This window comes from Cygnus atratus, chromosome 1, assembly GCF_013377495.2.
Source record: "Cygnus atratus isolate AKBS03 ecotype Queensland, Australia chromosome 1, CAtr_DNAZoo_HiC_assembly, whole genome shotgun sequence".
Taxonomy (NCBI): Eukaryota; Metazoa; Chordata; class Aves; order Anseriformes; family Anatidae; genus Cygnus; species Cygnus atratus.
The window spans coordinates 23,651,512-23,679,282 of record NC_066362.1 but is presented as its reverse complement, the minus strand read 5'-3'; the positions used below and the strand labels follow the sequence as shown (position 1 = coordinate 23,679,282).

General features: G+C 40.0%; 2 protein-coding genes across 2 annotated transcripts; both read left to right on the top strand.

Annotated features, from left to right (window-relative positions):
* The first annotated feature begins 1,860 nt into the window (after positions 1–1,860).
* ASB15 (ankyrin repeat and SOCS box containing 15) lies at positions 1,861–10,567 on the top strand. Its single transcript, XM_035559382.1, has 9 exons — positions 1,861–1,976; positions 3,566–3,618; positions 3,717–3,848; positions 4,165–4,323; positions 6,537–6,782; positions 7,413–7,584; positions 7,967–8,537; positions 9,107–9,260; positions 10,395–10,567. Exons 1-9 carry the CDS (start codon positions 1,861–1,863, stop codon positions 10,565–10,567), a joined length of 1,776 nt encoding a protein of 591 aa, XP_035415275.1.
* A 10,488-nt stretch (positions 10,568–21,055) lies between these two features.
* On the top strand, positions 21,056–26,845 carry LMOD2 (leiomodin 2). The gene is made up of 3 exons (XM_035559394.1): positions 21,056–21,328; positions 25,134–26,480; positions 26,819–26,845. Exons 1-3 carry the CDS (start codon positions 21,056–21,058, stop codon positions 26,843–26,845), a joined length of 1,647 nt encoding a protein of 548 aa, XP_035415287.1.
* Positions 26,846–27,771: the final 926 nt, after the last annotated feature.

The window sequence follows — 27,771 nt, the reverse complement described above, 5'->3', positions numbered from 1 at the left end:
AAATAATTTCGATAACGTTCCCTCTACGGTTGCCAAATGACTAGGACGCCCTGCGGTAACTACTCTGTGAAACATACGACATATGCTTAGTGTAATTATTTAATATTATCGAATCATTTAGGCTGGAAAAGACCTTCAAGACCATCAAGTCCAACAGTCAACCTGACCTACTGATTCCCATCAGTAAACCATATCCCTTAGCACCATGTCCACATGCCTCTTAAATGCCTCCAGGGATGGGGACTCCAGCACTTCCCTGGGCAATATTTGTACAACAATTTGACGGCAAGTGTTCTAGTATTGCATAAACTCAGAGAATAGCAGTTTAAAATTAATATATATATATATATTCAACATCTGGTGTCTGCAGTCTGATTAAAGGCCAAATGTGTTAAGCTATGCAAATCAGAGAAGCTCTAGCAAAACCTTAAGTCTGCCTGTAAAAAGTTGGGTAGCTACAGTTATGCAAGTAGTAACTTACATTTCTGTTCTTACATACGTTTTATGATATATAAATGCCACATTTTATGCTTCAGGAACCTTCAGCAAGATGGTGTAAAGAGCAACATTCCTTCCAGTTATAGTTAAAATTTACTAGCAAGGCATTTGGTTGATGTGGTATCACTAGCAGAAGGCATGCTGAACATAAGCCACAGTTACTGTTGATGATATAAGCAGACTGAATTAAACTGGTAACTATAGTTAAAAGATCTGACATGTTCCACTAAGCCACTCTCACACCTTGAAAATAACTGGCACAACTTGAACGTCAGCCTAGCTCACGTACCGAATTCTTGTGTCCATTAAACTTCAGGACTGCAGAACCAGTGCAGAGAATCAAAGTCCTTGGTCTGCTTTTATAGCCCCCATGCCTTGGCAGTGTAAAATCAAAGCAAGATTTGGAAGTTGGTTCGTTTTTTGTTGTTGTTTGTTTTGTAAATATATTAATGGGTGGCATTAAAAGTGATAATTAATGACATAAGACCATTGTAATTTTCTATTGTAAGACTACCTGTCTGTCAAGTCCCAAATCCTATACATTATTATATTAATATAAATAGGTTTTGCACTTGGTATCCTCTCTTAAAATCCCTTATTTTTTAACTGAGAAAACACCCCCATCCATGCTCGATTCTGCTCCAGGAGAGGACCGGTGAATACAGATTACAGCTGAAAACTCTTGTTTAGTTGTCTAGTAAAGTTCATTTGAATTCAGAACTGGATGATATGTCACCTCCTAAACTTTAGTGACATGGTAGATCGGTCTTTTATATGCTGCTAGTGCCACCCTGGGTGAGGGAGGCAGGAAAAAATATTCTCTCCCCATGCAAAAGAGTCGAGTTCATAACTTTGCTGAGTAGAGTGTGTGATCAGCCTTAGAACTGGTCATATATTTCATTTGGAATTGCAAACACTCTCTGTAAATGATTCTCAAATGGTTTGTTTTCTTTTTTTTTTGTTTCTGGAATTTTAAAAATGTGTATATATTTATGTTTTGCTCATGAATTCCTTGCAAATGCCTGTTTTTGGTTAGGAATCATTCTGAGGGGATAAATTTTCTTACTGTTTGTTATTCATGCATGTATGGAAATCATATATTCACTGATTTGGTGACTGCAGCTTTCTAAAGAGGAAAAGTCTATTTTATGGCTCACAAATTGTCCAGTATTTGTAGACAACAAATGTAGCATGTGAACAGTAAAAAGAGCTTGTCTAATTGGAATGTCCAGTGCTTCCAGGGTTGTCTTCTGTCATTTTAAAATAGGAATAAACTTACCAAAACATTAAATTAAAATAAATTGATGGAAACACTTGATTTTATTATTAAAAATTTTAATTTCAAATAGCTAACCATAAAAAATGGCGGATGAAAGCGAAGATTTGGTTGAAGATCTGCTCACTGAATATGCCATGCAGCTTAGCATTCAAGAATCGAATGCAGCCAAACCACCAGTGTCTTCCAGTTACAATGACAGGTACTGTAAATTCAATATATGCATGAGAGGTTATGCCATATATTTAGAGTGTTTAGCAATACTGATTTTTAGTGCTTTATACCATCCTTAAAACAGTTCTTAGTTTGGCCACTATGCATCTTTCTCTGAGAAGCACTGACTGAAAAGAGTAAACAAAATAGAAATGTAGATTTTGTTGTTTTTGTATTCTTTCATAAACCATTTGTAGAATGTTAGACTTTAAAGAATAAATTTGAATTTGTTAGTAATCTACTCAGTACTTGTAACAGTGTTCCAGCCTTCCCCTGTGCACTTATGTGTGTATGTATGGAAGAAAAATCCAAACCAGAAAAACAAAAACCCTGCAGGAACATTCAGCAGGGGTTCATAGGTGACATTGATGTTATAGTTAAGAATGATTCCTTTAGTTATGAAATGTAGGCTTCAGCTGAGCTATGTGGGGTGATGGAAATCATCTCCATGGTGTTACGCAGGGCCCTGTGCTGGGCAGGCAACACTGTAAGCCAGAGCAGGCTTCTGCTCTGAGCTGTCTTCTGGCATTGCAGAGGGTTTAGGGAGATGAGATTCACTTGGCTAAACTAATATTTCCCGTAGCTTTTTAGGCCATTTACATTCTTATGAAAAGGGCATACAAAAAAGGAAATGAAAGTTTGTCTTAGTTGAGTGGTTCTTCAGCAATAATCCTATAAATACATTTGGTAGGTTGGTCGGTCTTAAAATTGAAAGTGAGTTGTAGAACCATAAGTCTTGGAGGCCTGTTAGCATTTCTTAATTTCCTGTGGGATCTCGTGAGAGTTTGGGTTCTCATCAGGGGCTCCTATTGTAAGTCTGGAATCTCTGTTGGCACTGAGGGCTCTTGGTGGAGTCACTGGGAATTCTCTTATTTGCCTGCTCCTATTTTTATATATTTTTTTAATCTAATCTAGTTTTTAAGATGCTTGTGTCACCAAAATCTCTCAACGCACTAGCAGACAGCAGCATTCACCTTCCATCTCATAGAGAAACCTCCATGGAGAAACCTCCATGAGATGGAAGGTGAATGCTGGTACTGATCAATGATACTGATAAAACTATCAACAATACTTTTTCAGGGACATCGACATCATCAAACTGTCCATTTATGAACATTGACATTCTGACGCCGTCATGTTCTCATTTGCTGTCTAAAGCTCGTGAATCTGAAGGGCTCCTTGCTGTACTGTGTGGCAAACACAACCAGAATTCTTTTCCAAATTAGGAGTTTTGTCGGAGCACTTCACAGCTCCTTCTGGAAATTGCCATGCCAGGGGATGAGAGGGAAGAGGAGGGGAAGGGACACCAGGCATGTGCTCTGGGGGCTCATCAGGAGGTCAGCCTGCAGCAGGAACTGCACCTACCTCGAGAACTTGGGCTACTCTGAAGCTCTGTGGTTCAGGTGTAACTGAGGAGGTCACAAGGCTAATCAGGACTGTAGTTGATATGTTTCAAGGGAAAGTTGGCTCAGATGAGAACCTAATATAAAATACTGAATGAATAATATCATGCATCTACTATTTGTTTATATTTTATATTCTCTGCTTTTTTTTCTTTCTTTTTTTTTTTTTGGATAGTTTTGTACCACCTAGTGAGGAAAATAGGAAAATTGTAGCAGCCATAAAGCAAGGTAAAAACCCTAATATAAAACAGTCTATTTGCAAAACTGAGCTTTCCATATATTATTTTTTTCAAATACATCTCATTTTATCCACTGGATTTCTAAAGGTCAAGTATTTGGGCTCCAAGACCTTGTGAAACAGAAATATGCTTTGGATGAAGCTGATGAAAGAGGCTGGTTTCCACTGCATGAGGCTGCAGCTCAGCCAATTCAACAAATACTTGAAATCATTTTAGATGGTGAGTAAGGTAAAAATATTCTGCAAGATAGGGGAAGCAGCAGAGAAACACCAAACAAAAAACAGACATGCACAGAAACAGGCTGAAATTGATTACTAAAAAAAGTATGAAGAAATCCTTCATGGAGCATCTTATGTATGTTGTTTAAGTATCAGGCAAATTTTCTTTTGGGAGTTGTTGCATCAATTTACACCAGTAAAGAACTTGGAGTGTTTTTTAATACTTTCTTCAGAAGCCCTGCAGCGCACAAGTGAACGTATATGTGCATGTTAACAACATTTGTCCATTAATGTAATTTTGTTTTACTTTTGTCTAGCATCTTATAAAGCAATGTGGGAATACAAAACCTGTGATGGAGAAACACCACTAACTTTGGCAGCAAAAGCTGGCTTTGTGGAAAACGTACAAGCATTGCTGGAGAAAGGTGTTTGGCCCAATACAAAAAATGACAAAGGAGAAACTCCACTTCTCATTGGTAATTGCCTCCTTTCCCTGTGTTTAAGCAAAGTGAATTGCAACCCATGCTCAACTAAATTGGCACATCCATTTCTGCAGGCTCAAAATCTAACCATAGCAAGGGGAATTTAACCCCACTTCTGTGAATCCTCATCACTGTGAATAATTCTCACTTACTTCATTACTCCTATTGACTTATATGTTCTAGCTGCTGGTAATCTTTTTAGATGAAACAAAATGCCCAGCACTTACGGAAATGTACCCAGCACTGAGATCAGCAATAGTTATGCTTCAGGTGACCTCTGAGATGCAGATAATCATAAGAATGTGACCTGTTTTGTTGTTTGAGGCATCTTCTCTGTACCTTCAGGGGCTGTAAGGCCTTTAGCAAGCTGGTCCCATTTGACCATCTTAAGGTACAAGTCAGGTACAAGAATAAGCTGTTACTTTAACTAGTATGTACTTTTTATGGAGGTCTGGATGTTACTGAAGATTTTTGTTTTTATTGGATGATTTCCTCAGGAGTAGACAGGTATGTTCAATTTCAAAATCTCCCATTTCATTTCCCATCCCTCTTGCACTGAAAATAAGCTTCAGCTGCATTTCTAACTAATACCTCCATCTAAAGAAACGTGATTTCTTTGGAAGATTTTATGCTATAGGTAGACTTAAATGAGCCTCACTATATGTAGGTAGTTTAGCTATTGTTATCTTCTACTTTCTGTTGAAAGTCAAAACATCCCCATTCTTCTGAGGAGAATCAATCTGTGAAATTAATACAATTCTCCTGTGTATTACAAAGTAACATTATTCTGTATAACAAACTACAATTTATACAATTTTGTACAATTGTCAGTATTAAAATATTACGTTCTTGTAATTTTTGTTAACTTTCCTCAGGTGCAATTATATGTTAACATTTTAAGGCCCTGCAACATTTATAGAGTTTTCCTTTAGGATATCTTGCTTTTCCCAAGATATCCCTTTGGGATATCTTGCTTTTCATTCAATAATTATGTCTAAAACTTTTAAGCTATTTTCATCCTTTGCTTTTAACAAATCCTGGGCCAAGTAACTATGTAACTAGGGCTGAAGAATTTTTTTTTCCCTTATAATAGCAGTTTATTTTCCTGAATATTTCTCTACACAAACTCCTGAAAATGCGGTTTATAAGCTGTGTATGGTTTATGGGGTGCTTTTTATGATATTATGCCACTTAGAGCTGACAATGTGCATGTAGGTATCACTGTGCATCATACATTTTAATCTTTGTCTGTAAAATAGAGAATCAGGTGTTTAACACCTAACATGATGTTAAGAGCTGAACATGATTTAGTTTCTTCTTTTAATTCTAAAACTCTGGATTGAAGGGCTCTTCAGTACAAAGGTAAATGCTGAAAAAATATCTAGTGGGATGATTTCTGCTTCCAGGTACGTTCAGTAATACTCCACTTCAAGACATCTGTGGATAATTATGAAGACTATTGCCTCTTAAAAACCTTCTTACTTGTATGATGAGACTTTCACAAAAGTTAAATTTGCTAACCCTGTGCTGCTGATCTTTCTCAGCTGCCCTGCCTGTCAGTGGAGAGATCTGCTATTCTAAAGGATAGTTCAGAAGTGAAATTAGACTCCAACTCTGGATCATTATTTTATATGTAAATAATTTGCAGGTGTAATTATCTGGAAATTTCAGACTCGGATTCTCAAAAGGGCAGAACATGGTCTTAAAGTATGGCAGATGTCAATTGTGCTTTGGCTAACAACAGCCACTGAGTACACGTTAGGATTAGAGTTACCAGATGACTAAATCATAATTTTGAGGGATTTTGGAGGGATATTGTAATGCTTAATTTTATTATTGATTTTATTATTTTTATTGTAATGCTTGCACCAACTTTAAAAGTAAGGACTATTGCCTAATATTATGTTATTTTTATCATTGCTTTTTCTTGCAATTGAGCTGATGCTGCATTTGCCCTCCGTATTCCAAACTGATGTATTTTACAGATTGTGATGGTTTGCCTTGATTTCCTGTGCAGCTCACATCATCATTTATTTACCAATATATGAACTGGATACCCAGATTTCTAGCACTAGAATTTTTTTAATTTTCCTCATATCAGTACAGAATAAAAAGCTTCTCTAAACTTACTAGATACCTTTACATTTCAGGTCAACATACCTGAAAATATAATTGTATTATTTTCTTCCCTTTTTAATATCTTCAAGCTGTAAAAAGGGGCTCTTTTGAAATGGCATCCACTCTGATAAAACACAACTGTAGTATCCACCAGCCGTGCATAAAACGTTGGTCAGCAATGCATGAAGCTGCAAAACAGGGACGCAAAGATATTGTTTCTCTTCTTCTGAAGAATGGTGGAAATGTGAACATTAAGGATGGATATGGAGTAACACCATTAGGTGTTGCTGCTGAATATGGTCACTGCGATGTGCTGGAACATCTTATTCATAAAGGTATGTAGTCAGGTAAAAAGGAAATACACCTCTGGACTGGCATATGTCTTGCCTAGTTGCTGAGGGGTTTTAGGGTGATAATGGAAAAGGAGAGAAAGAGTACTGATGAATGAGAAGGTTTGGTTTCTTGGAAGGAAAGGAAGCATCTGTGAGTATTCCTACACTTCCATAATCCACATGAAATGAGTGACAGAGTTGACACCAATATGTTTCAGTCAAAGAGGGACTTGATTGTACATACATGTCAATACATGTCCTTTTCCTTCTTTTCTTCTGTGTTCTTCCCTCCCCTTCTCTTCTTCTGCTTCCTTCCTTTCAATAGTGAATATAATTATGTTGGTATTAAATAATGCATTTAAATATATTATGAAATACACTAAAATTTTGAAAATCCTCAGTTATAACACTTAAGATCAAAGCAAATCCCACTCAAGTAAGTATTTTCCAACATCTGAACTTGTATCTGTACAACATTTTTTTTTGCCTTTGAGGTCTAAATTTTCCACATTGCTTGTTTTCATAATGTTTTAATTTAAATACATCTAAAAATGAGGAGGGAAGTACTCTGGGCTTGGTATTATGATGATCTTTAATCTTTATTTAATTCTGAACTGTCTATCCTTCTTCAAGGTGGAGATGTCCAGGCCTTAGCAGATGATGGTGCATCAATACTGTTTGAAGCAGCCGGAGGAGGTAATCCAGACTGCATAGCACTTCTTTTGGAATATGGAGGAAGTGGCAATGTGCCTAATAAGGCAGGACTGCTTCCCATACACAAAGCAGCTTATGAGGGGCATTACCTGTGAGTACAAGTTTGGACTTTATGTTTTCTTTAAGATGCAGTGTGGCTCAAAGTCATATTTGGAGAACACTATGTTAAACATACAAATGTAGAGATCATTTATATATCGGAAATGCCAATGTTTTGTCAACTTGAATCAGCTTTTAAGTATTATTTTAGAATACAGAAAGCGAAATGCAAAGTGTACTGCTTTAAAACTAAGTGAAAAGCACTGAAATAACTTAAACATGAGGTCCCATTTGACACTGCTCAAAACAGGTGTTTTGTGTTAGGATCTTCTTGTGTAAAGAATCTACGTGGTAAGTTAGCGTGTAATTTGGTGATTGTGATTTTCTTCATGCAGGGGAATGAAGCCTTACTAATTTTCTTCACTGTTTTTTAGGGTCCTGAAGTATCTCATTCCAGTCACATCCCAAAATGCAATCCAGAAAAGTGGGTTAAGCCCTGTTCACTCAGCTGCAGATGGTCAGAATTCGCAGTGTCTAGAGCTCCTCATTGAAAGTGGTTTTGATGTCAATACTCTCTTGGCTGAGCACATTTCAAATAGTTACGATGATGAAAGGAAAACTGCACTTTATTTTGCTGTTTCAAACAATGACATTCTTTGCACCGAAATATTACTGAAAGCTGGTGCAAATCCAAACAAGGATCCTTTAAACTGTCTTCTTGTGGCAGTGAGAGCTGGTAATCATGAAATAGTAAGGCTACTCCTATCTTATGGAGCAAACGTCAATTGCTACTTTATGCTGGTTAATGATACGCATTTTCCCAGTGCCATTCAGTATGCCTTGAATGATGAAGTGATGCTGAGGCTGTTGCTGAATCATGGGTATAATGTGGAGATGTGTTTTGACTGTATGCATCAAGATATCTTTGGAAATTCTTTTGTGTGGTCAACTCCAGAGGAAGAGATTCTCCCAGGATGGACTTCTTCTGTAATAAAGGATAATCCAGTAAATACATACCTTTCTTCTCTTCTCTTTCCCATTTCCATTAGCTAGCTTTAAAAATTCTAGATTATTGTACAGAATTAACTTTAATATACTCACAAAATCCTTCTTTGAAACACACTAAAAAATATAACAGCCATTCTTCATTTTTTGACTTTGAGAGAAAATTATCTATGTAGAGTGGTTTTGGTTTGGTGCCTGTATATTAAAGATTTAGGAAGGAAGTTTTAAGAAGCTGCAAAGCAGGATATTGGTATTTCTGTTCCTGTCCAAACCAATGGAAATGCATTTCCAAAGAGAAATCAGAGTTGAACAAAACAATGCTGGAAATTATAGCAATGTTATAATGGTTATTGGCCTTTGAGCCTGTCCAGAGGAATTAAGGGATCACAAAGGTTAAGCATGGAAGCAAATGGCTTTTAAAGTAACTTACATAGGCATCAGTTTATGGCTGTTAAAGGTCATTCCTAATGCTTTGTTTAAATTATCTTGTGTAATTGCTTTAATTGTGTTATTTTGGCATTCCTCTGCACAGATTTTGAAGTTGTTGCTTGATGTGTTTTTCCTTTCAGTTCTGTGACTTTATTGCTGTTCCTTGGTTGAAACACTTAGCGGGAAAAGTTGTTCGTGTTTTTATAGATTACATGGATTATGTCCCTCTGTGCACAAAAATTAAGTTTGTCCTAGAAACACAGAAGGAATGGCCAGAGATTCGTCAAATATTGGGTAAATACCAAAGTTCTAGTTAATGATGTTATGATTTGTTATAGGAAACTTTAATTCCCCATGTCAGATCCTATTAGTCCAAAATATGCAATCTAACTGTGTACTAGCTAAGAACCAGGTTGTGTCTGTCATCCATTCCTCAGATTGAGACAGATCTTTACTTACTGTCACTGGTCACAAGTTAGTTAATTGGACTGGGTTATGACAAGTATGCACTTGGTGAGAATTAGTCTCATAAAGAATGTCATTGTTGTGTGGGAAGCCTCCTCAGTTAAGCAGGACCATTGAGGTACTTCTCAAACTCCTTATTAAGCGTTGTAACACCAGTCATTGCACAGCTATGGGACTCGACATTTTTTATTGAGGAGTATTGCTCACACTTCATCCTTCTTTTTGCTCCCTTGATCTCTCAAGTCTGTTAGTCATTCAAGGATTATCATAAAAGCATGGTTTACATCCTATTACGTTCAAAGTGAGAGGTGATGACAGTGAGTGTACCATCACAATAGCACATCACGTCACCATCAATTCCTGTTTTACATGATATACATCTAGACTTGCCATTATTAATACTGTAGTTGAATAATAGTTCTATGTACACTTTTACTTTTGAAGTTCTACAAGCTGGCTTAGACCTTCCACCATTGGTGGCAGCAAAGACCTTAACTTTAAAAAAAAAAAAAAAAGTCTGTTGGGAAATATATGAAAAGTTCTCTTTGCAGGAGCTAATTTTATTTAACTATTACTTTATTTTTTTTAATAGAATTTGATTTAACATCAGAGAATGTAGAGAAAAGAGAGATCATTTATTAGGTACCATTGATTATGTTAAATAATGTCTAGGTGTTCAGATGGATGTTTTGGAGACAACACAGTGTGAATATTTCTAAAATGGAGACATACAGTGTTAGGCAGATATCTAAAAGAAGTTTGTTTAATATCAACAGAGTGTAACATCACAATTTTGAAGTAAAATGAATGGTATTTTATTCAGAAGTGGCAAGATAATAATAATGCCCCAAACTAATAGATTTAGTTAATTTTATTACAGCAAGTTTTGAGATTGTGAACTGTCTTACAGTTAGTGTTAATGATATTATTTTTCCATTATTTTTCTCTCACTATTATTTTTAGATAATCCTCGCCCATTGAAACATCTGTGTCGCCTGAAAATACGTAAACTTATGGGGTTGAGGAGACTCCAGAAACTGTCATCTATGAAGAAGTTTCCACTTCCACCGGTTCTCAAGAACTATATCCTATATAAAGAATATGATCTGTATGGAAAAGAGATACATTTTGAGTAGTTTTTAAAAATAACTGTGCGCAATCTGTAATTAGACTCGTTTCTTTTCTTTTTTTTTTTTTTAACTAGCTGAAGAGCTGCTTGTTGTTTTATACACACTCACAACATTCTGATATTTGTTGTAAATAGACCTTTTATGGGAACAAATTTTTCTTCAAAACTGGTGTGTTAAAGCTCATGTTTTAACAACATTTTACTATCTGAATCTAGTTTAAAATCAGAATAAGAACATTATAATAATTATGTAGAAAAGTACACTCTAAATGGGAATTCAGATGAAGAAAGGACAAAAGAATTTTCCTGATGGACTTTGCAATGATGATGATAAATACAATTGCTGCTCTCATATTGTGGCATAAGTTTATCTAGAAAAGAGAATAAATATCTAATTTAACCTGGCAAGAAAAATTAAACCTCTAAATGCAAGTCTTTGTCATGTAATTGGCATGAAGTGTAACACATTTTATATTTTAAAAATAATGTTTCTATTATAAAATTCTCCAAACACTTCAAAGATTCTTTTTAGCTATTTTTGCAAAGCAAGTGTTCCTAGGTACATCTGCTTGCCAGTACAGCATGCCAGTACAGCATACCAGTACAGCATGTTTTAGTGCTTGGCAAAGATCAAGGGACTTCAGGCTTTTTAAAAGAGTGGGTAGATTTTGATGGACAAACAAAACAGGAAATCAAGTAGCCTATCCCCATAGCTGAGAAATGGTGCAATGTCATAACTTTAATCATGGTTCCTACAGAGCTTTTTCAGATCATTTCTCAGCCAGACTCAGCAAGACCCTTAGTTATGCTGTGATGCACTTGGCAGTACGTTTCTGTGCATGCTGAGAATAAAACACACCCAATTAAATATTCTTTATATTATTCTATTAAAAGTGGATTGCACTTACTCCCTTTGCTATCCTGCCTAAACTCAGAGAAGATTTCAGTTGGTGGATGTCAATGTTACATAGTGCCTAATTCAGAGCATAGATAAACATGCAATTCAAGAGAGACACTGGTTCTCCCTCTCTCTCTTTCACACACACACGGACATGGACATGGACACGGACACGGACATGGACAGCTGAAGCATCCTTCTGCCCTGCTCCATATGCTTTCTTCCCATGTTCTTTAGAACTTTGTCTCTGCTGCATGTGATTGCCATATATAACTCATTAACACCTCAGTCAGAAATGTAAATTCCATTTCCAAAGGCAGCTCTGTCAGTTATTTGTGGGTCTGTCCTTCCTCACAATATATTTACAGGAGCAAATGGAACAAGCAGAAATTACTGGTCTGGGACACGGAGAGGGTTTGAGCAGAAGGCTTAGTTGTTGCTTCTGCTCTCACTAGGGCAAGTACTCATCTGGTTTTCCAAGACATGTCCTCTGTCGTTTTGTCAGAAATTTTGACCAGGGTGGAAGGGAAGAATTTGGTCATTTGTGCAAAATTTCCAGGTATGTGCTGTCGACACCAGGCCCTGGCAGTAGGACGTCCCAGCTGACTGCTGACCCCATGTGTGGCCTGAGGGCCGAGCGCTCGGTGAAACCAACATGGCTGTCTGCAGCCAAGGCTCCACAGACCAATGCATCCTGGATATACCAGTCTAAATGCATGTATGCTGCATAACCTATAAACTGGTATTTCTATGTGGGAATTCCTAAGCAGAAAGATGGGCTTAATAAGTCTTGAATAGTGGTCATTTCAGTGAATAGAGTGACCACAACATAAGGACCTGGGTAGTCACATAACTGATACATTATACTGCTACAAGCAAAGGAAACATGATCAAATAGGGCTTTAGACAGGAGATTTTAAACCCTTTCTGTGGCTAGAGCCAAATTCCATTAGTAATTTTAGTTCATGGGCCAAGGTTTATATTTAGGCCTCTATACACGCCTCAAGCAATAGTTACAGTGCCTCTGGCATCAAAGCATTCAGCTCTAGGGCAAAGTATTGCCTGAAATGTTTAAAATATCATGGACTAGTCCTTAAAAGATCATTGGGTAAGTCTAAAAGGTTTATCACGCTTATCTTTCAAGCAATACCTCTGGGCCATTTTTGTTATTTGAGAGCCTGTTGCAGAAGGTGGCCTAATTCTGCTTTAAAGCTTTTCTTTCCCTCAATGTTGAAGATGTTTATTTATTGAAGACTTTTTCCTCCTGAATACTAAAGGAAATATAACACCATAAGAAAGCATGTGGAATGCCTTCAAGGCACCTGTGAACTGAGTGGAGGAGTGAGGGGCAAAACTTTGTTTTAAGTGGAATATGAGGTGATAGAGAGGTTGGATAGAGAAAGGAAGCTATTTACTCTGGGTCATGCTTATGGCAAGACTAGGAACTGAACACAAATCTTTTGACTCCCATGTTTTGCAGCCAGATCATTGATTATTACTTTTGTGGAGTTGAGTATATGCTGGTGAGAGCAGGAAATGTGTGAAAAGAAGTGAAGGCAGCAGCCCCAGCTGTAAGAATAAATGGCTAGGAAAAAAATTTACTCATTTTTTCCCCATTTGGACTCTGATTGAACCCTTGTAATGCTGGGTTTTCATTTTCTCTGCTATTTGGGTGTGACTTATTAGGTGTTCCACTGCAACCCAATTCCATGGCATGTCTACCCATGGGCGACATTGGCTAGAAGTAATTAAATGCCCTGGCTTTGATTCAGGCATGCTCTGGGGTAGGGACTCTGATCAGTTTGGGGACAATGTTTGAAAGCAGCGATATCATTTGGTCTCTATTTCTCATAAAATCTGACACAAACAGCTGCGCCAGACTGATGAGCTCTCCAAGGAGCCAGGAATTCAACTGTGGTTATGTCAGCCTTTGCAGCATCAGTGAGATGAACTCTGTAGCTGTGTTTTCATAGTTTGGTGAAGGACCAAACCACAGCCATGAGTTATATGACCAGTTATACCCTTTAGGGCCCATAATATCACGTATGCCTTCCATAAAACTTCCATGCACTGGCTACCATCTAATCTGGGAAGCTGGCATGGCAGATCCTTGCTCTGGGTATCAAGTGGGAGACAATTTTACTGCTTTACTGCAGAAGCCAGTGTTCTGCCTCTGGTTTTTCATTCCTCAGCTGCCTTTTCTCTGATTATTCCTGATAGTATGTGAGTCTTATACGGAAAAACACAGTCACAAAGCAGTGCTCTTTTGTGTCTACCTTTGGGTAGGTAAAGGAATTTTTCTGACCTTTATTTGGGGCAGAAAAAGGCTTCTAAAGTAGCCAATTATTTAGCTATGGTTTGCATGGAGAACAGTGACATAGATTGATGAGCGCTTATCTCTGTAGTACAACAGGTCTCATCTCCATTAGCTTTTGCATCAACCCCCTTAATATGTGCCTGGTGAACAATGTCTTGCCCTCATCTGTTGTCTTCTGTGTAGCCAGCTTTGCCTCTCTGTTGTACTCAGCAAGGGCACTAGGCTGCCTGCTGAGTCAGTCCATTTAAAGCCTTCCTCCCCCTCCTTTTTTTTTTCCCCTGTGAGCCTTGGCACTGATAGATGTCTGCTCAAGAAGTTGGTATCAGGAAATATTATTCCAGCCAAATTGAATTTCAGCCTGACTGGCTCTATTCTGGCTTGTTCTCTCCCTGACCTTTCCACTGGAAATTGTTTAGGCTGCAGCAATTAAAACTGGAACCTTGCTGTCCAAGGTGTCTATCCTTTGGAGTCCTTTTCTGTACCTACAGACAATGACCTTGAATCAAACGCACACTGTCTATCTCCAAATGCACGGAACAGTCTTCAAAGAAATCCATTCTGATCCTTTACCAAGGCAAATGCTGGATAAATCAGAAAGAAGTACACGGGTAAGTGCACCTAATGACTGTATAAATATTTAAAAGTATATATTGCTGTGGGAAACATTTTCTCTCTGGAGTGCTCCCTTAAGTGTCACTCACACCAGCAAAAGAGGTACTGAGATCAGGAGAAGTATTCCCTGAGGAACCCGTGTTTCATGATTCTCCTGAAAAGCTGTAAAAACGTTGTTAGTAGTCTTAAGACTGATATGGTACCATAGCTCTGGTGACATGTACAAAGTATTTAATTTCATTTTCAAAATTCACATTTGCAGTAGAAATCTTTACATTTGATCAAGTCTAACAGAAAACTATTTACTTTTGCCTGCATAATTTGTGCATGGTAGATACAGTGCCCAGACTCCCATCATCATTAATATGGGCTATTTCAAAATAGACATAAATTCTCTACTTTATTGTCTTTATTTACTTAGTACTGCTGCTTGTATTTCATTCCTTATGATTTACATCATTTGTTTATACTGCTAGGATCTTTTTTTTTTTTTATAAAAAATAAAAATCTTAATAAACACACACTGTTAAAATACCTTGATTTAAAATCAAGGAAATGCTAGTTACAGAACTTAGTACCTGTATTGCTCCCTGGGTATAAAGAAACAGCATTTTTTTTATCTGAAAGGCAAACTGTATGTTTGGCTAAGCTACACAGGAGAACTGTCTGAGGCGTTCAACAAAGGATTAAGTGCACGCACTTTTTATAATTACTTACAATTTGATAGCTACCTACTCTGACCTAGACATACAACTTACGGTATATTTGCAAATACCACCATGAATAATGTAATGCGTACAGTGGCAGATGTTATATATTTTATCATGCTTTTTGGGAAAGAACAGGCTGACTACAGATGCCTAAACAGCGTCCCATTCAAACTGCTCTTGTAAAAACCACTTTATGCCTGTCTGCATTCAGGAGTACCTCTGCTACTTTCTCTGCCATACAGCGGCCTCTACTTCCTGCCCAAAACCATTGAGCAATATTGCTCTGTAATTCCAAACAGCTGCTGTGGTCACCCTAGTGTCTGTACATCAGTAGTGAGTGAAATGATTTCTATATATAGTTCGTAAATCTGTTGGCAATGTTTGTAAAGCACATTGAGATTCTTCCTGAGGGATACGAGCAGCTATGTGAAAGCAAGAGCATAGGGACAACCATTGTGTATAAAGCACTTTATGTTTTTGGTGTGGCAGAAACTGGCACTGAGGAAATGGACCGTCAGTAGGGATGTGGAGAAGCACTTACAGAATAGCACAATAGTTTGCACTGTCAGAGATAAGCAGGTTCCTCTCATGATGCTATTATGGAACGTGACTTATTGTACTGACGCAAGACTTCTTTTTTTCTGACTTCTTTTAATCAAATGCTAAAGGAATTTGTTAGTCCAGAAATGTTTTTATTTGCACCGTTGCTTTTTTCCCCCCAGCGGTTTCCTGCAGCAAGGCTCACCTCCTGACTCCTCTTCCAAGATGCATCCTTGCACACTTCCCATCACCAGCACCACCAGAACCCATTCGTTTCTTTACTAGGACTTTTTCTTTGACATTACTATGACATTTTTCTGTGATTCTTCTGTCTGCTTGATAAGCAAGGCAACCCAAACACCCCCGCCATCAAAATGCATTAGATTAGCGTTTGCCCCATGGCTTGGTGGTTTATAGCATTCTCCAGACTTCTGGTTACTTTCCCAGCAGCTGGTGGGAATGCTGTTTTCAAAACTAATCTGAGCAATAAGGCAGTCCACACGCACATGTTTTTGAGTGAAAGCTGATCGCTGTTTGTGGTGGGTCTGAGCTGTTAAGCTACAATCTGGACCTGGAATCTGCCCTCCCGGTGGCCTGGAGTGTGCTGCAGAGGGTCAGCGGGAAAGATCTGTCATTGGTTTAGGATGTCAAGTCTGATTCCCAAGCAAAGACTGGTTTTGGTTCACGGTCATCGTTAAACTCATCCCACTTTTTGTTTCCCTAGCAGGGATGAAGGGAAAAGATTTTCTCACTTGTGACTCCCCGTTTACAGCAACACCAGCAGAGTTGGACTGGACAACAGATTCACCTGGCACAGAGAAAAGCAGCTGAAAAATTGTTCCTTCAAATGCCTTCAGTGCACGCTTTATCCCATTTGCTGGGCTGATACCAGTGTTAAATGCAGGTGATGACACATCCTTTTCAAGAACGGTACGGTGTGCACAATTTTTAAAAGTAATGCTGGTCTCTTGGGAGAAAGAGCTACAGCTTGTCCCATCAGTCTGCCTGCCCGTCCTGCCTAGATGCCAGAGTGCTGATCCTTTGTCTCTTTTGGACTCTGCGTTCAACCTGGGCCTGCAGAAGTAGCATACAGAAATTTATATATGAGGAGGATGGGTAAAAAAGTGTGAGGCAGGAGGGGGATGGCAGGCAGCAAGGAGCACCGGGAGGAGGACAGGGGATGTGGGATGAGGGGCAGGAAGGAGAGGTCAGGGAAAGGAGGCATGGAAGGCCACAGCAGTGAGGAGCTTGGGGCTGGAGCATCGGGGCCTGCATGAGGGGTATGGGTCAGGGAAGGTGCTGGGTGAGGAATGGGGGTGCAAAAGAGGTGGGGAAGGGTGAGAATGCCCAATGGGAGGGAGAGGGAAAGCCCAGACATGCTGTGGCGGCATTGTTTTTAACGTGCTCTATGGCAATTGGACCCGTTCCTGCAGCGTGGGCCGGCGTTTTGATACAAGCCAACGCATCTGTCTGACAGGCTGTCCCCAGGAGCTGTGACTGAAATAGCCAGCGTCCTGGGGACAGGCCGTGTCCCATGCCTGAGGACAAGGTTGTACAACACTCACTTTGCTTTCCTGTCGTTTGCCCTGCGCTCAGCAGACTGCAAGTGAAGTTTAAGCCGTGGGTTTTGCCCCGGTCGGGGATGCCTACTGCCTGTCAGATGTTGCTCACTTTGTTTCAACAACTGGGCCAACAAGGCGTGGAAATCTGTGAGAAGCAGAACATTTCCTCGGCTGCTGCTTGAAATATTTAGTTGCTTGGAAAGAAAAAAAAGACATGAGCACTTAGCAGTGTCTTGTCTTTTAAAACCTCGGAAATAAGTCACCTGGCCTAGGAAAGATTGAAAGTCCTGTCTGAGTGGGCTCAGTCCCACTCAGAGCCTGAAACCTGCACCCTAGATGTTTGAAATGGCAAAGTGAGACCTGCTCCAATAAAATGGACTCTCTCAGCTCCTATCTTCTCTCATGTTAGCCCCCGTCCTGAAGGAAGCAAATATTTCAATATTTTTTTTTGAATGAGTGAATAGTTTTCATGGCCTAGAAGTGAAAACAAAACCAGCTATTTCCTGCATACAGAATTTCAGCAGGGTATCAAGGGGCATGTTTTTGGGTTTTGTGCTGGTAGCTGGCAGAGTACTTTGGAGGATTCATCCTAGATAGCAGTCAACACAGCCATTACAGACCTGTGCACGTGGACTACACGTAGCCCATGCTCTGCTCTCATGCTGCCTGCGATATGAGGAAGTTCACTGTGAAACCTCTCGCGTCAACCACCTCACACCTCGCTAGCACAACATTTCTTCCTGAAGGGTTTATATCGGAGTCACAGTTGTGTGACTGAGCACGTAGCGTGGGATGTACAACAGGATGCCCAGGCTGCTATTTTTGCTTGTTGGTTGTTGTTTCGTGGTTGTTTTTTTGTTTGTTTTTGTTTTTGTTTTTCCCAGAAACCTGAGTGTTTATAATGTCTGAGAAATGGAACTGGGGGAAGAGAACAAAAAGTCTCACGCAGGAATGGTAATATTAGGAAAACAAAATCACTCCTATTTTTGTAGCAGAGTTCCTCTGAGAAGATGGGCAAATCAATTTAATCATAATTAAATAATTTGAGTGACAACCTGTGGTCTGAACTGTAGTGGTGGGCAGCTTCAGCAATGGTTGATGTCCACAGGAGCTGAGCACTGACAAGCTGAAGTATTGCATAATGCCAAATACTCCCAAAAAGCAAATCCTAAACATGTCACCACAAGCACTGCACATTGGGGAGTACTTTCAATCTTAAAGTCTCTTTATTTCTCCTTTCAATTGAGATAACACTGCCACCTCTTCTGAAAGCGTTCTTAGACAGACAAAGTCATTAGTAATCTTGATATACTGAAGAACAAGGGTAAGACAAAATGTTGAGGGGCTGTTTAAATATGCATGATCTCTCCTGCACTCTGCGTGGCAGTATGGGTCCTGGGGACTCATGGGCCCAGAACTGAAGCATATAATTTTATATCACAGAATTATGGAATTAAGCACTGAGTTTCTGCGTTCATCAGCAGGCAAGGACAAACATAATGCCAGCATTTTCTGATCTGTGAGTGCTTGGCTTTACAGTTTTAGCACCATTTTTGTGTGTACAACTGGCCAGATTTATTACTTTTATTACTGTTGTTTGAGAGAGTGTTCATGGGTGTTTACACTTGTCCATTTCCTTATAAAGAATGGGTCCTAAATTACCCTGAGTGACATGTACAGGTTTAAGAAAGGACCCAAATCTCTTGTAACCTCATGTAACTCTGCCAATCTCCCCTCACTTCTGGGAAGACATTTGCAATAGAAAAGCTTACCCATGTTTTGTAACATCTTTAAATTCTGTTATTTCTTGGCTAGAACAGACATCACTGAGATTCTTATCTTATGATAAACATCACCACTGTACCAATGTATTATCATGCCTCTGCAAGGAGTAGCATTGAAGATAGCGTTCATGTTGCTGTGAAGGGCTGGAATAAATTATCCTTCAGAGTATTCTTTGAAAAGTAAGCAACACATGTCACTTTTTGAAGTTTCTTTGAGTTTTGAAAATTAGAATTCTACACAGAAAACGGTAAATAGACAGGTCAAGTGGTTGTATGTCGGTACATTGTATTATGGACTCTCAACATAGGAAAAGTCTGAGGCTTACAAATTTCGTTGTGTCTGATGTTTTTGCAGCTTGTTTTTGCTTTTTTATTTTATGAAAGGATTGGCGAATACAAATGACCTGCAAATTTTTATTTAATTTGATTACAAATGTGCAGTATTCTTTAATCTGATTTATGAGTGTTTTCCTGTGTTAGGAAAGCCAAGACTTGCTTTCATCCCACTTGAGTGAGCTAAGCTGCACAAAATTCACATAGAAAAATGATGAAAGGAAATATCTAATTTATTTACCAACTTTGTTCATGAAAAGCATGCTCACTCCTCTCTCTATTGCCATTAAAGCAATATATACAATAATAAAACTTTATAAACAATTTGGCTAAACACCATACGTCAGTTCTAGTTCCCAATCCATGCTAATCAAAAAGAGGCAATACTGGACAAGTACATAGGTCAATTTTTTTTCACTTACATTTTCATTAAATACGGACTTTACCAACTAAAAATAAAACCACCGTGGCTTATCATTTTATAATGTTAACATTTATCATTTATCTACTTCCTTGTACCAAAATCAACTTCTCTGTCTTTCTCTCTTCCTCTCTTTGTCTCTTTCTCAGGGCACCGGTTTGCAGATATTGCTGGCCTGGATGTTTCTGAAAGCCTTGCTTGTTTACCATCATTTATAGTTAGCAAAGAGAAAAAAAAAAAAAAAAGCATGAAGTTTAAGCTTTCATTCTGTGGTTCCTTACATTGGAAGATACATCTCTCTAAAAACAATGTCAGAGTAATATAGTACTTACTAGAAGATGTGATAACGTACATATATTTATATGTACATTGTTCCCATATATTTATGTGTTTGTGTAAATACATTATCGTATATCTATACAGGAAAAAATACCCATAGATATACACACATGTGAATATATATATGAATTTGAGGGTGCTCTCCAGCTGCACATCCATCAGCTCCAGCGAGTGACGGCCATAAACTAAAATGCCCACTAGAGGCCACATCTGCTAGGGTCTGTGGGCATTAACGAAGCCCGCGCCGTGCTGTGCCCCTACACCTCCATGAGATGCCACCGACCCCAGCAGCAGCCTGCAGTCCTCCACCGGAGCAGCAACTGGCACCAGCTGCAAAGAGACGTGTCGATCCTTCCCTATCACTCCTGAGCAAGGAGAGTCGGCAGATAAGCCGGCTGGGTGATGTGTCGAAGGCGAGGTGCAGGCACCACGACCTTCTCCCCTTCTTCACCGCCTGCAGCCTCCTGCAGCCGCCTTGCTGCGACGATGGCGCGGTTTTGCCAGAAAACCATGAAAGGCAACGGGACTCTGGCGAGCGATGGTGAGGCTGTTCTGTTCCCAGCCCCTGTGGCAGCTCGGGTTTATGTGAATTTTCACGGCTCTTTCCTCCTGTTGTTAACAGGCGAGGCCAGCGTGGTTTTCTCCCCGCCGCCCCCCCGCCGGCGGGTGCCCTCCCGCGAGCAGGCTGCTCTAAATAAGGCAATGGTCACTGTGTCAGTAATCCCCTCTTCCAGGGACCTGCAAACACCAGCGGTGGGACATTCTTTCTGTTCAGATGTCTAGCTGACGTCTGATGCTTAAAACAGAGCATGCTTTCATCCCTTCGTGCATTGTCGTAAGCCCCCGGTGATCACTCTTAAAAGGGTGCCTCAGCTACTCAGGGAAACAGTTGCTGACCAAACGAGACACGGCGTGCCTGATCCAGCCCTCGTGAATGCCTGATCCTTTCAGTTTTGTACCAGCCTGACCAAACGGGACCATGTCTACCTTTGGCTACAGAAGAGAGCTTAGCAAATATGAGGACATTGACGAAGACGAGCTCCTCGCTTCTCTCACTGAAGAGGAGCTGAAGGAGCTGGAGCGGGAGCTGGAGGACATCGAGCCCGACCGTAACCTTCCCGTAGGACAACGGCAAAAGAGTCTGACAGAGAAAACACCCACAGGGACTTTCAGCAGGGAAGCGCTGATGGCCTACTGGGAGAGGGAGACCAGAAAACTCTTGGAAAAAGAGAGGCTGGGTGCATGCGACAAGGTAAGACCTTGAGGTGTTCGCTGCTTCCTAGAAATGTTAGGGCTTCTTCCCTGGCTGATCTCACTCACTGTTTTTATTTTCTTTCTGTCTCTTGTAACATTTATAAGAACCTTGTCAGAGATATGTTTGTGCCTGCTAAAGCACTGTGTGTTGGCTCAGAGAGTTCTTGCACCCTCTCTGGAAGTACATTACAAACTTAGCTGAGAGCAGAAGAAAATCCTGCAAAAACTCTTGCTGATGGTTAAAAACTGGGCAGGGATACAGTTTTAAGGGACAGGTTAAAAGTTATTGCCAGGTAGTGATATGGACTTTTGGTTAACTTTTGATTTTGTTTAAAAGCTAATATGCTGCTTTTTAAAACCAAAACCAAACCAAACCAAACCAAACCAGTCATTATTGACTCCTAGAAAGCACATCAGGAAAAGGATTTTGAATACATAGCATGTCAGAAGTTGAATAAGCATCCCAGAGGCTTTGTGCTTGCTGGAAGGAAGCCGTGTTGTGGCCAGCAGGATTTTCTTGCTTTGGTGCTGCTGAGGATCCTTGGCTCAGGAGCTGCTGGCAGTGATTGTCAGAGGGTGGCTGTAAGTTATTCAAAAAGTGGCCTGGAGCAGGGTGACCAGTCAAACCACTTGCCTCTGTTCCCCCAAAACAACCTGTAGTGCTTGTCCGTCAGTTTGTCCACAAGAATAAAAATTGTCCTAGCAAATGCTGGCTCCTGAACTACAAATGAACAGCACAACTAGGACTCAGTCCTAACATCTGATGAGCACTCTGTGTGAGCTAATGACCATATTGGCATCCCCCGAGCCCTTGCAGAAACAATCTGTGAGACTGAGCTCTTTCAAAAATTAGCTTTTGTTTTCACAACAGCTCCATGTAGTTTCAAAGCAAAGCAAGGACCTAGGTGTGAGGGTAATTTTTTTGATTTTTAAGCACTGCTCCATACCAAGTTCTGCCTTATGAGGACATGTTCTCCTATGTTTAAATAAAAAAAAAAAAATACGAAAAAGATAAAAAAAGCAAACCTGAACTTGTAACAGCCTTGTCAGGAGCTCAGTTCATTTGCAAGAAAATCTAATTAGGCCATTTCTGCATCAGATAAAATATCGTCTTAGAGAAAAATCACTTGGATAAAATTAGCTTGCAATAATAATAGTCAAGATTTCTTTGCAGTTAAGTGTTTGCTCCTGCTAGTGAATGGTGTTGTAGTGTCTTTGTAGGCAAGCACACCAAGTGCTAGCTGTCATCAGACCATTAGTATCAGCTTGCAGACGTGGATTTCACTCCCTGTTTGTCAAGTACTAAGGAACGGAATGGCAAGATTAATGTTTTTTTTTTCCAGATGAGCCTGGAACCTGAAACCTGGTTGGTTCCAAAAACCTTCTGAACAGGGCTCATTCTGTGTCATATAATGGTTTCCCATGCCTGTATAGTATTAACAAGGTGTTAATAACTCAACATTACAGTGCTTGCAAAAGCCTTTGTTCTTTTAGATCTGAGAAGAAAATTTCTAAAAGTGTCCATAAATAGGAAAGTGTTCACTTGCTGATATCGAAGGCACAAATGAAGGCAGTAAGAAAATGTTTTCTGTGTTTCTTGAAAACAATCTCTTTGCACTCAACTGTCTGAAAGTTAGGCACCTTATTTAAGATAGTTATTTGTGCTATTTCTATAGTTAGTGGCAAGACATCAGCCTCTTCAGAAGGCACACATCCTGTAGATAGCCTTTTAGGGTGAATGCCATGCCCTCCAGAGGTATTTATCTCGCTGTGTTGACTATCTCCGGCCTAACTTTTCATCAAGTTGCTACCATGAGGTAAGATGAAGCCCTGCAGGCTGCCGGCAGCAGTCCTGTACTGAAATGGTGCCACAATACCAGGGCATGCCTCTATAGATCTGCAGAGTACTCCACTGCACAATTATCATTCAGATGGCTATGAGATATGACACCTAACGATGTATGGAGATATGACATCTAACGATGTATTTGATGGGAAAATAAATTCCGCCTTTACCCTCAGAAGTGCCTCTGAGAAAAATCAAGTTTGTCTATTTATTTATATTAATCTAGAGTCATCAAAACATATTAGCAGTCCATTCAAAGGCACAAGCTTCTGCTCATATGCAGCTGTGTTGAAGGCTGTAGGGTATATGCTTGGGTAGATAAAAGCAGAGCAATCAAGATGCTTTCCTGGATAACCGATGTTTTCAGCTTTTAAAAGCTGCATACATGCGCAGAAGCTGCAGATACAAATCTCAGTCCCATAATAAACCTGGCATAAACACATCCCTGTTTCTATATGCAGCACAGCGCCTTTCTGTGTTAAGGGACTTCTTTCACAGACTCTGCAGGAGAAGCAGGGGCCGGACCCTACAAGCCCTCCATGCACAGGGTGATGGAGCTGGATCCTGCAAACCCTGCATGTGCTGAACTCTCAGCAGTGGAAGGCTGGACCAGTTCGATTACCTGTTTCATTAGAGTCAGGCTTGTGTGAACACTGCAAATTCTGTCTCCTTTGCATGTGTCCCAACACAGCAAACTGCTCAAGACTGTGAAATGGTACCATGCAATCTGTAATTACTATTATTTTAACCTTTCACTGCGTTTTTAGAACCAGATACTTAAGAAAACCTAAAGCTACACAGGTTTTCTAAAAATAAGCTGCCAAGTTAGTAACAATTCTGTTTTCCAGGAGCAGAGAACCGAATCACTGTGTCTCCACAAAGTACACAGTTAGTATTTTACAAAGACTAAAATATGAATGTGAATGTACGTGGCCTGCACAATGCTGCCATGCTTCTGGAGCTCTCCAAATGGAGAGTGAGGTTTTCGAGGGGTACAGACCTTTTGCTGCTCCTGCACGTGGAGAATTGTCTACTGCCACCAGAACTGCTAAGGACACCTGGCAGAACTTTGAGAAGTGGATCCAAAGCTGCTATTTTGGTGCCCATCAAACAGACTGAAATAACCTCGGGGTTTAGAAAAACACTCGTTGCATAGGCAATGAGTTATAACCCGTTACAGTATGGCAGCTGGCCTGTGTCAACTGTTCAGGAGCAGAGTCTCGGCTGTTGGCAAACATGAAGAGATTTGGTGTTTAATGATATGATTACTTATTACCTGTGGGAATGTGTTATAATCTTTTCTTCACAAATTGCTCCTAAGTGTGTATAACACCTTTAGTGCATCCAGAGTCCTTTCTGCAGGACTCCCATAATACTATATTATCTTCCACATCTCTGTGCCTGTTTACATATGCAGACACTGTTTGTATTCTAAGTCATGGCATTCTTTAGCCTTTTTGGATGTGCTAATGTATACAAGGGAGACTGAGCATTGACGCAGCTGTCTAATCTTTACGAAGTAAAGAAACTTGTTGCTCACATATCATGTCCATTCTGGAACTGCAGTCTTGTGTTTCTGCTGGCAGGGACCCATACAGATCCATTTAATAGCCCCTTGTAGACATGCCAACAAACAAAGAGTATGAAGTTTATCCATGTTATGATATCTTGTATTAAGTTTTGTCTTGGTAGAAATCTTTGACATCAGGGAAGCTAATCCAATTTACAATAAGCATTTGTCTTCTAAAGAAAATGAAAGAAATAATGATAAAAAGGTGTAAGGTGCCGAAACAGTTTTTCTGTTCCCTTAATTGTCTTTGTTTCTGGGGATTTATTTTTAGCTATCAGCATTAAATTCTATAGTTTCAAGATAATTGTTTTTGTGCAAAGAGGCAGTAGCTACGTTACTGCAATCGTGTTTAACACCCACACCTGCATTCCTGTTCAGGAATCAGAGCAAGAAGATGACAATTCAGAAGACATTCAAGAAGAATATTTCACAGAAAGCAACAGTGAAGTGTCTGAGGAGGCATATACTGAAGAGGATGATGAAGAGGAAGAAGAAGAGGAGGAGGAAGATGAAGATGACAGTGATGATGAGGATGATGAAAAGCAAAATGCTGCAGCTGGTGAAACACCTGTGAATTGTGAGGATGGCAGGAGTTCTGACCATACGAGACACAAGAAGAGTAACAGTGCGAAGGACAGTGAAAATTTGCTCAATGGCCACGATGGGAAAGACACCGACAATCTGAGCTTTAAAAGCAGTGCCATCCACCCCTGTGGAAACCCAACTGTTATTGAGGATGCTTTGGAAAAAGTTCGGAGCAATGACCCAGACACCACAGAAGTGAATCTAAATAACATTGAAAACATCACTTCACAGATGCTTATACAGTTTTCTCAAGCCCTGAGGGACAACACTGTAGTCAAGTCATTCAGCTTGGCTAACACACACGCTGATGACAATGTCGCAATAGCAATTGCTGGTATGTTAAAGGTAAATCAGCATATAACTAGTCTGAATATTGAGTCAAATTTTATCACAGGCAAAGGAGTGCTGGCCATCATGAGAGCTTTGCAGCATAACAAGGTTCTAACAGAGTTACGGTTCCACAACCAAAGGCATATCATGGGCAGCCAGGTGGAAATGGACATAGTTAAACTGTTGAAAGAGAACACCACTCTGGTCAAGCTCGGATACCACTTTGACCTTGCTGGCCCAAGAATGAGCATGACAAGTATTCTGACAAGAAATATGGATAAACAAAGGCAAAAGCGTATGCAGGAGCAACGGCAGCAAGAGTCTGGTTGTGATGGAGCCATCAGCCCAAAGACCAAAGTCTTGCAGAAGGGGACTCCTCGTTCCTCACCTTATACGTCACCCAAGAGCTCACCTTGGTCCTCTCCAAAGCTCCCTAAGAAAGCACCGCCAGCAAAAAGTCAGCCACCAGCTCCTGCACCCCCACCTCCACCCCCACCCCCTCCTCCCCCTCCTCCCCCTCTGCCTCCCCCAGTTATTCCAGAGAAGAAGGCACCAACCAGGAACATAGCTGAAGTCATCAAGCAGCAAGAAAGCTCAAGAAAAGCCTTACAGAATGGACAGAAAAAGAAAAAAGGCAAAAAAAGCAAAAAACATGAGAACAGCATATTGAAAGAAATTAAAGATTCTCTAAAATCGGTCTCAGACAGAAGATCAGAAGAAGGCTCCCAACCCTCCACCCGACCCTCCACCCCACAGAGGTCTCTCCATGACAACCTTATGGAAGCAATTCGAGCAAGCAGCATAAAACAATTAAGGCGGGTAAGTAAGAGATCATATTTCAGTAACTGATCGTGGCTCAGATATAGCACGAGCTCAATTAATTTTAGTACATAGATATTTAATAAAAACATTCTTAGAAATGTGAACATAAAATACTTGGGAGGAGGTTTTCCTCTGATTAGGCTTTTCTCAGCACACTGACTTCTATTTAACTGAGATTGTGACAGAAAGCGAGGTACTTTCCTAGGTTCAGGGTTGCTACGGGAGGTGGTGATTAGCAGAGGGATCTTGGGAGAATGCCTACAACTCAGGAAGGAATTTTGACATCTAGACTGTACATCAAATGTATTGAGATTCCCCCACTCCCTGTTTTGTAGGTGGAGGTACCAGAAGCCCTTCGGTGAAAGCCTGGATGACAGAAGAAGCAGAGCACGGCAGTGGTCAAGGGGAGGCTGTTGGGCTGTTCACCAGTGGTAAAATAGACTCTGTAGCAAGCTGCTTCCAAAGTACCCTCTTAGATTTGAACCGTTTCCCTTTTCCTTTCAAAGAAATAAACCCACTAACTACTAAACAATGCTTTAAGGATACATTTGCCTTATAATCTGTAAATATGGAAATAATTCTCTTTTTTATTTAATAAGATTTCTATTGAAAAATTGCTGCTTCTTTAGATATTCTTTTCGATATCTGATTGCAAATCACTAGACAACTTCTTCACACTGAGATGTAATAGTTTACCAACCTGTGGTTTCTTCATTATTTTTTTCCATGAATTTACAATAAATGCAGTTTGAAGCTTTTAAACAGAAACATAGTCTTGGGTTTTTGTGAGTGAAATCCTGCCAGATGTTTGTGTGAACATTAGGAACATCTCCCAGGAGAGAAAATGAAACCTTTCTCAGCTACATGGATCAGGCTTGTTTGGAGGATTGTACCTGAGTCTGTGTTAGTACAGTTCCATACCAACAGAGAAAAAGAAAATGGCTCGTCAGGCTATATACAAGTCAAATAAAGCTGTGGGCTCTGTCAGGCCACTGGTATTGCATACCAGGTCCTAAACCTTGATCTAACAGAAGGGAAAAGTGGGTGATGGCCAGAGCTGCAGTTCATGTTGACTTAGGCGTTAAAATTAAAACGGATATTTTAAGGTGCAGCAGAATTATTCAACTGACATCCATTTTGTACAAGTGCAAACCACTGTATCTAGGCAGAACTAACCCTAGTGCCGAGACCAGGTCAGACAGAGAAACTTGAAGAGCAGACTTGCATTCAGGTGGAAAAGGACTTTCATACGATACCAGTTGAGCTGAGTGTGAATCGTCAACATGAT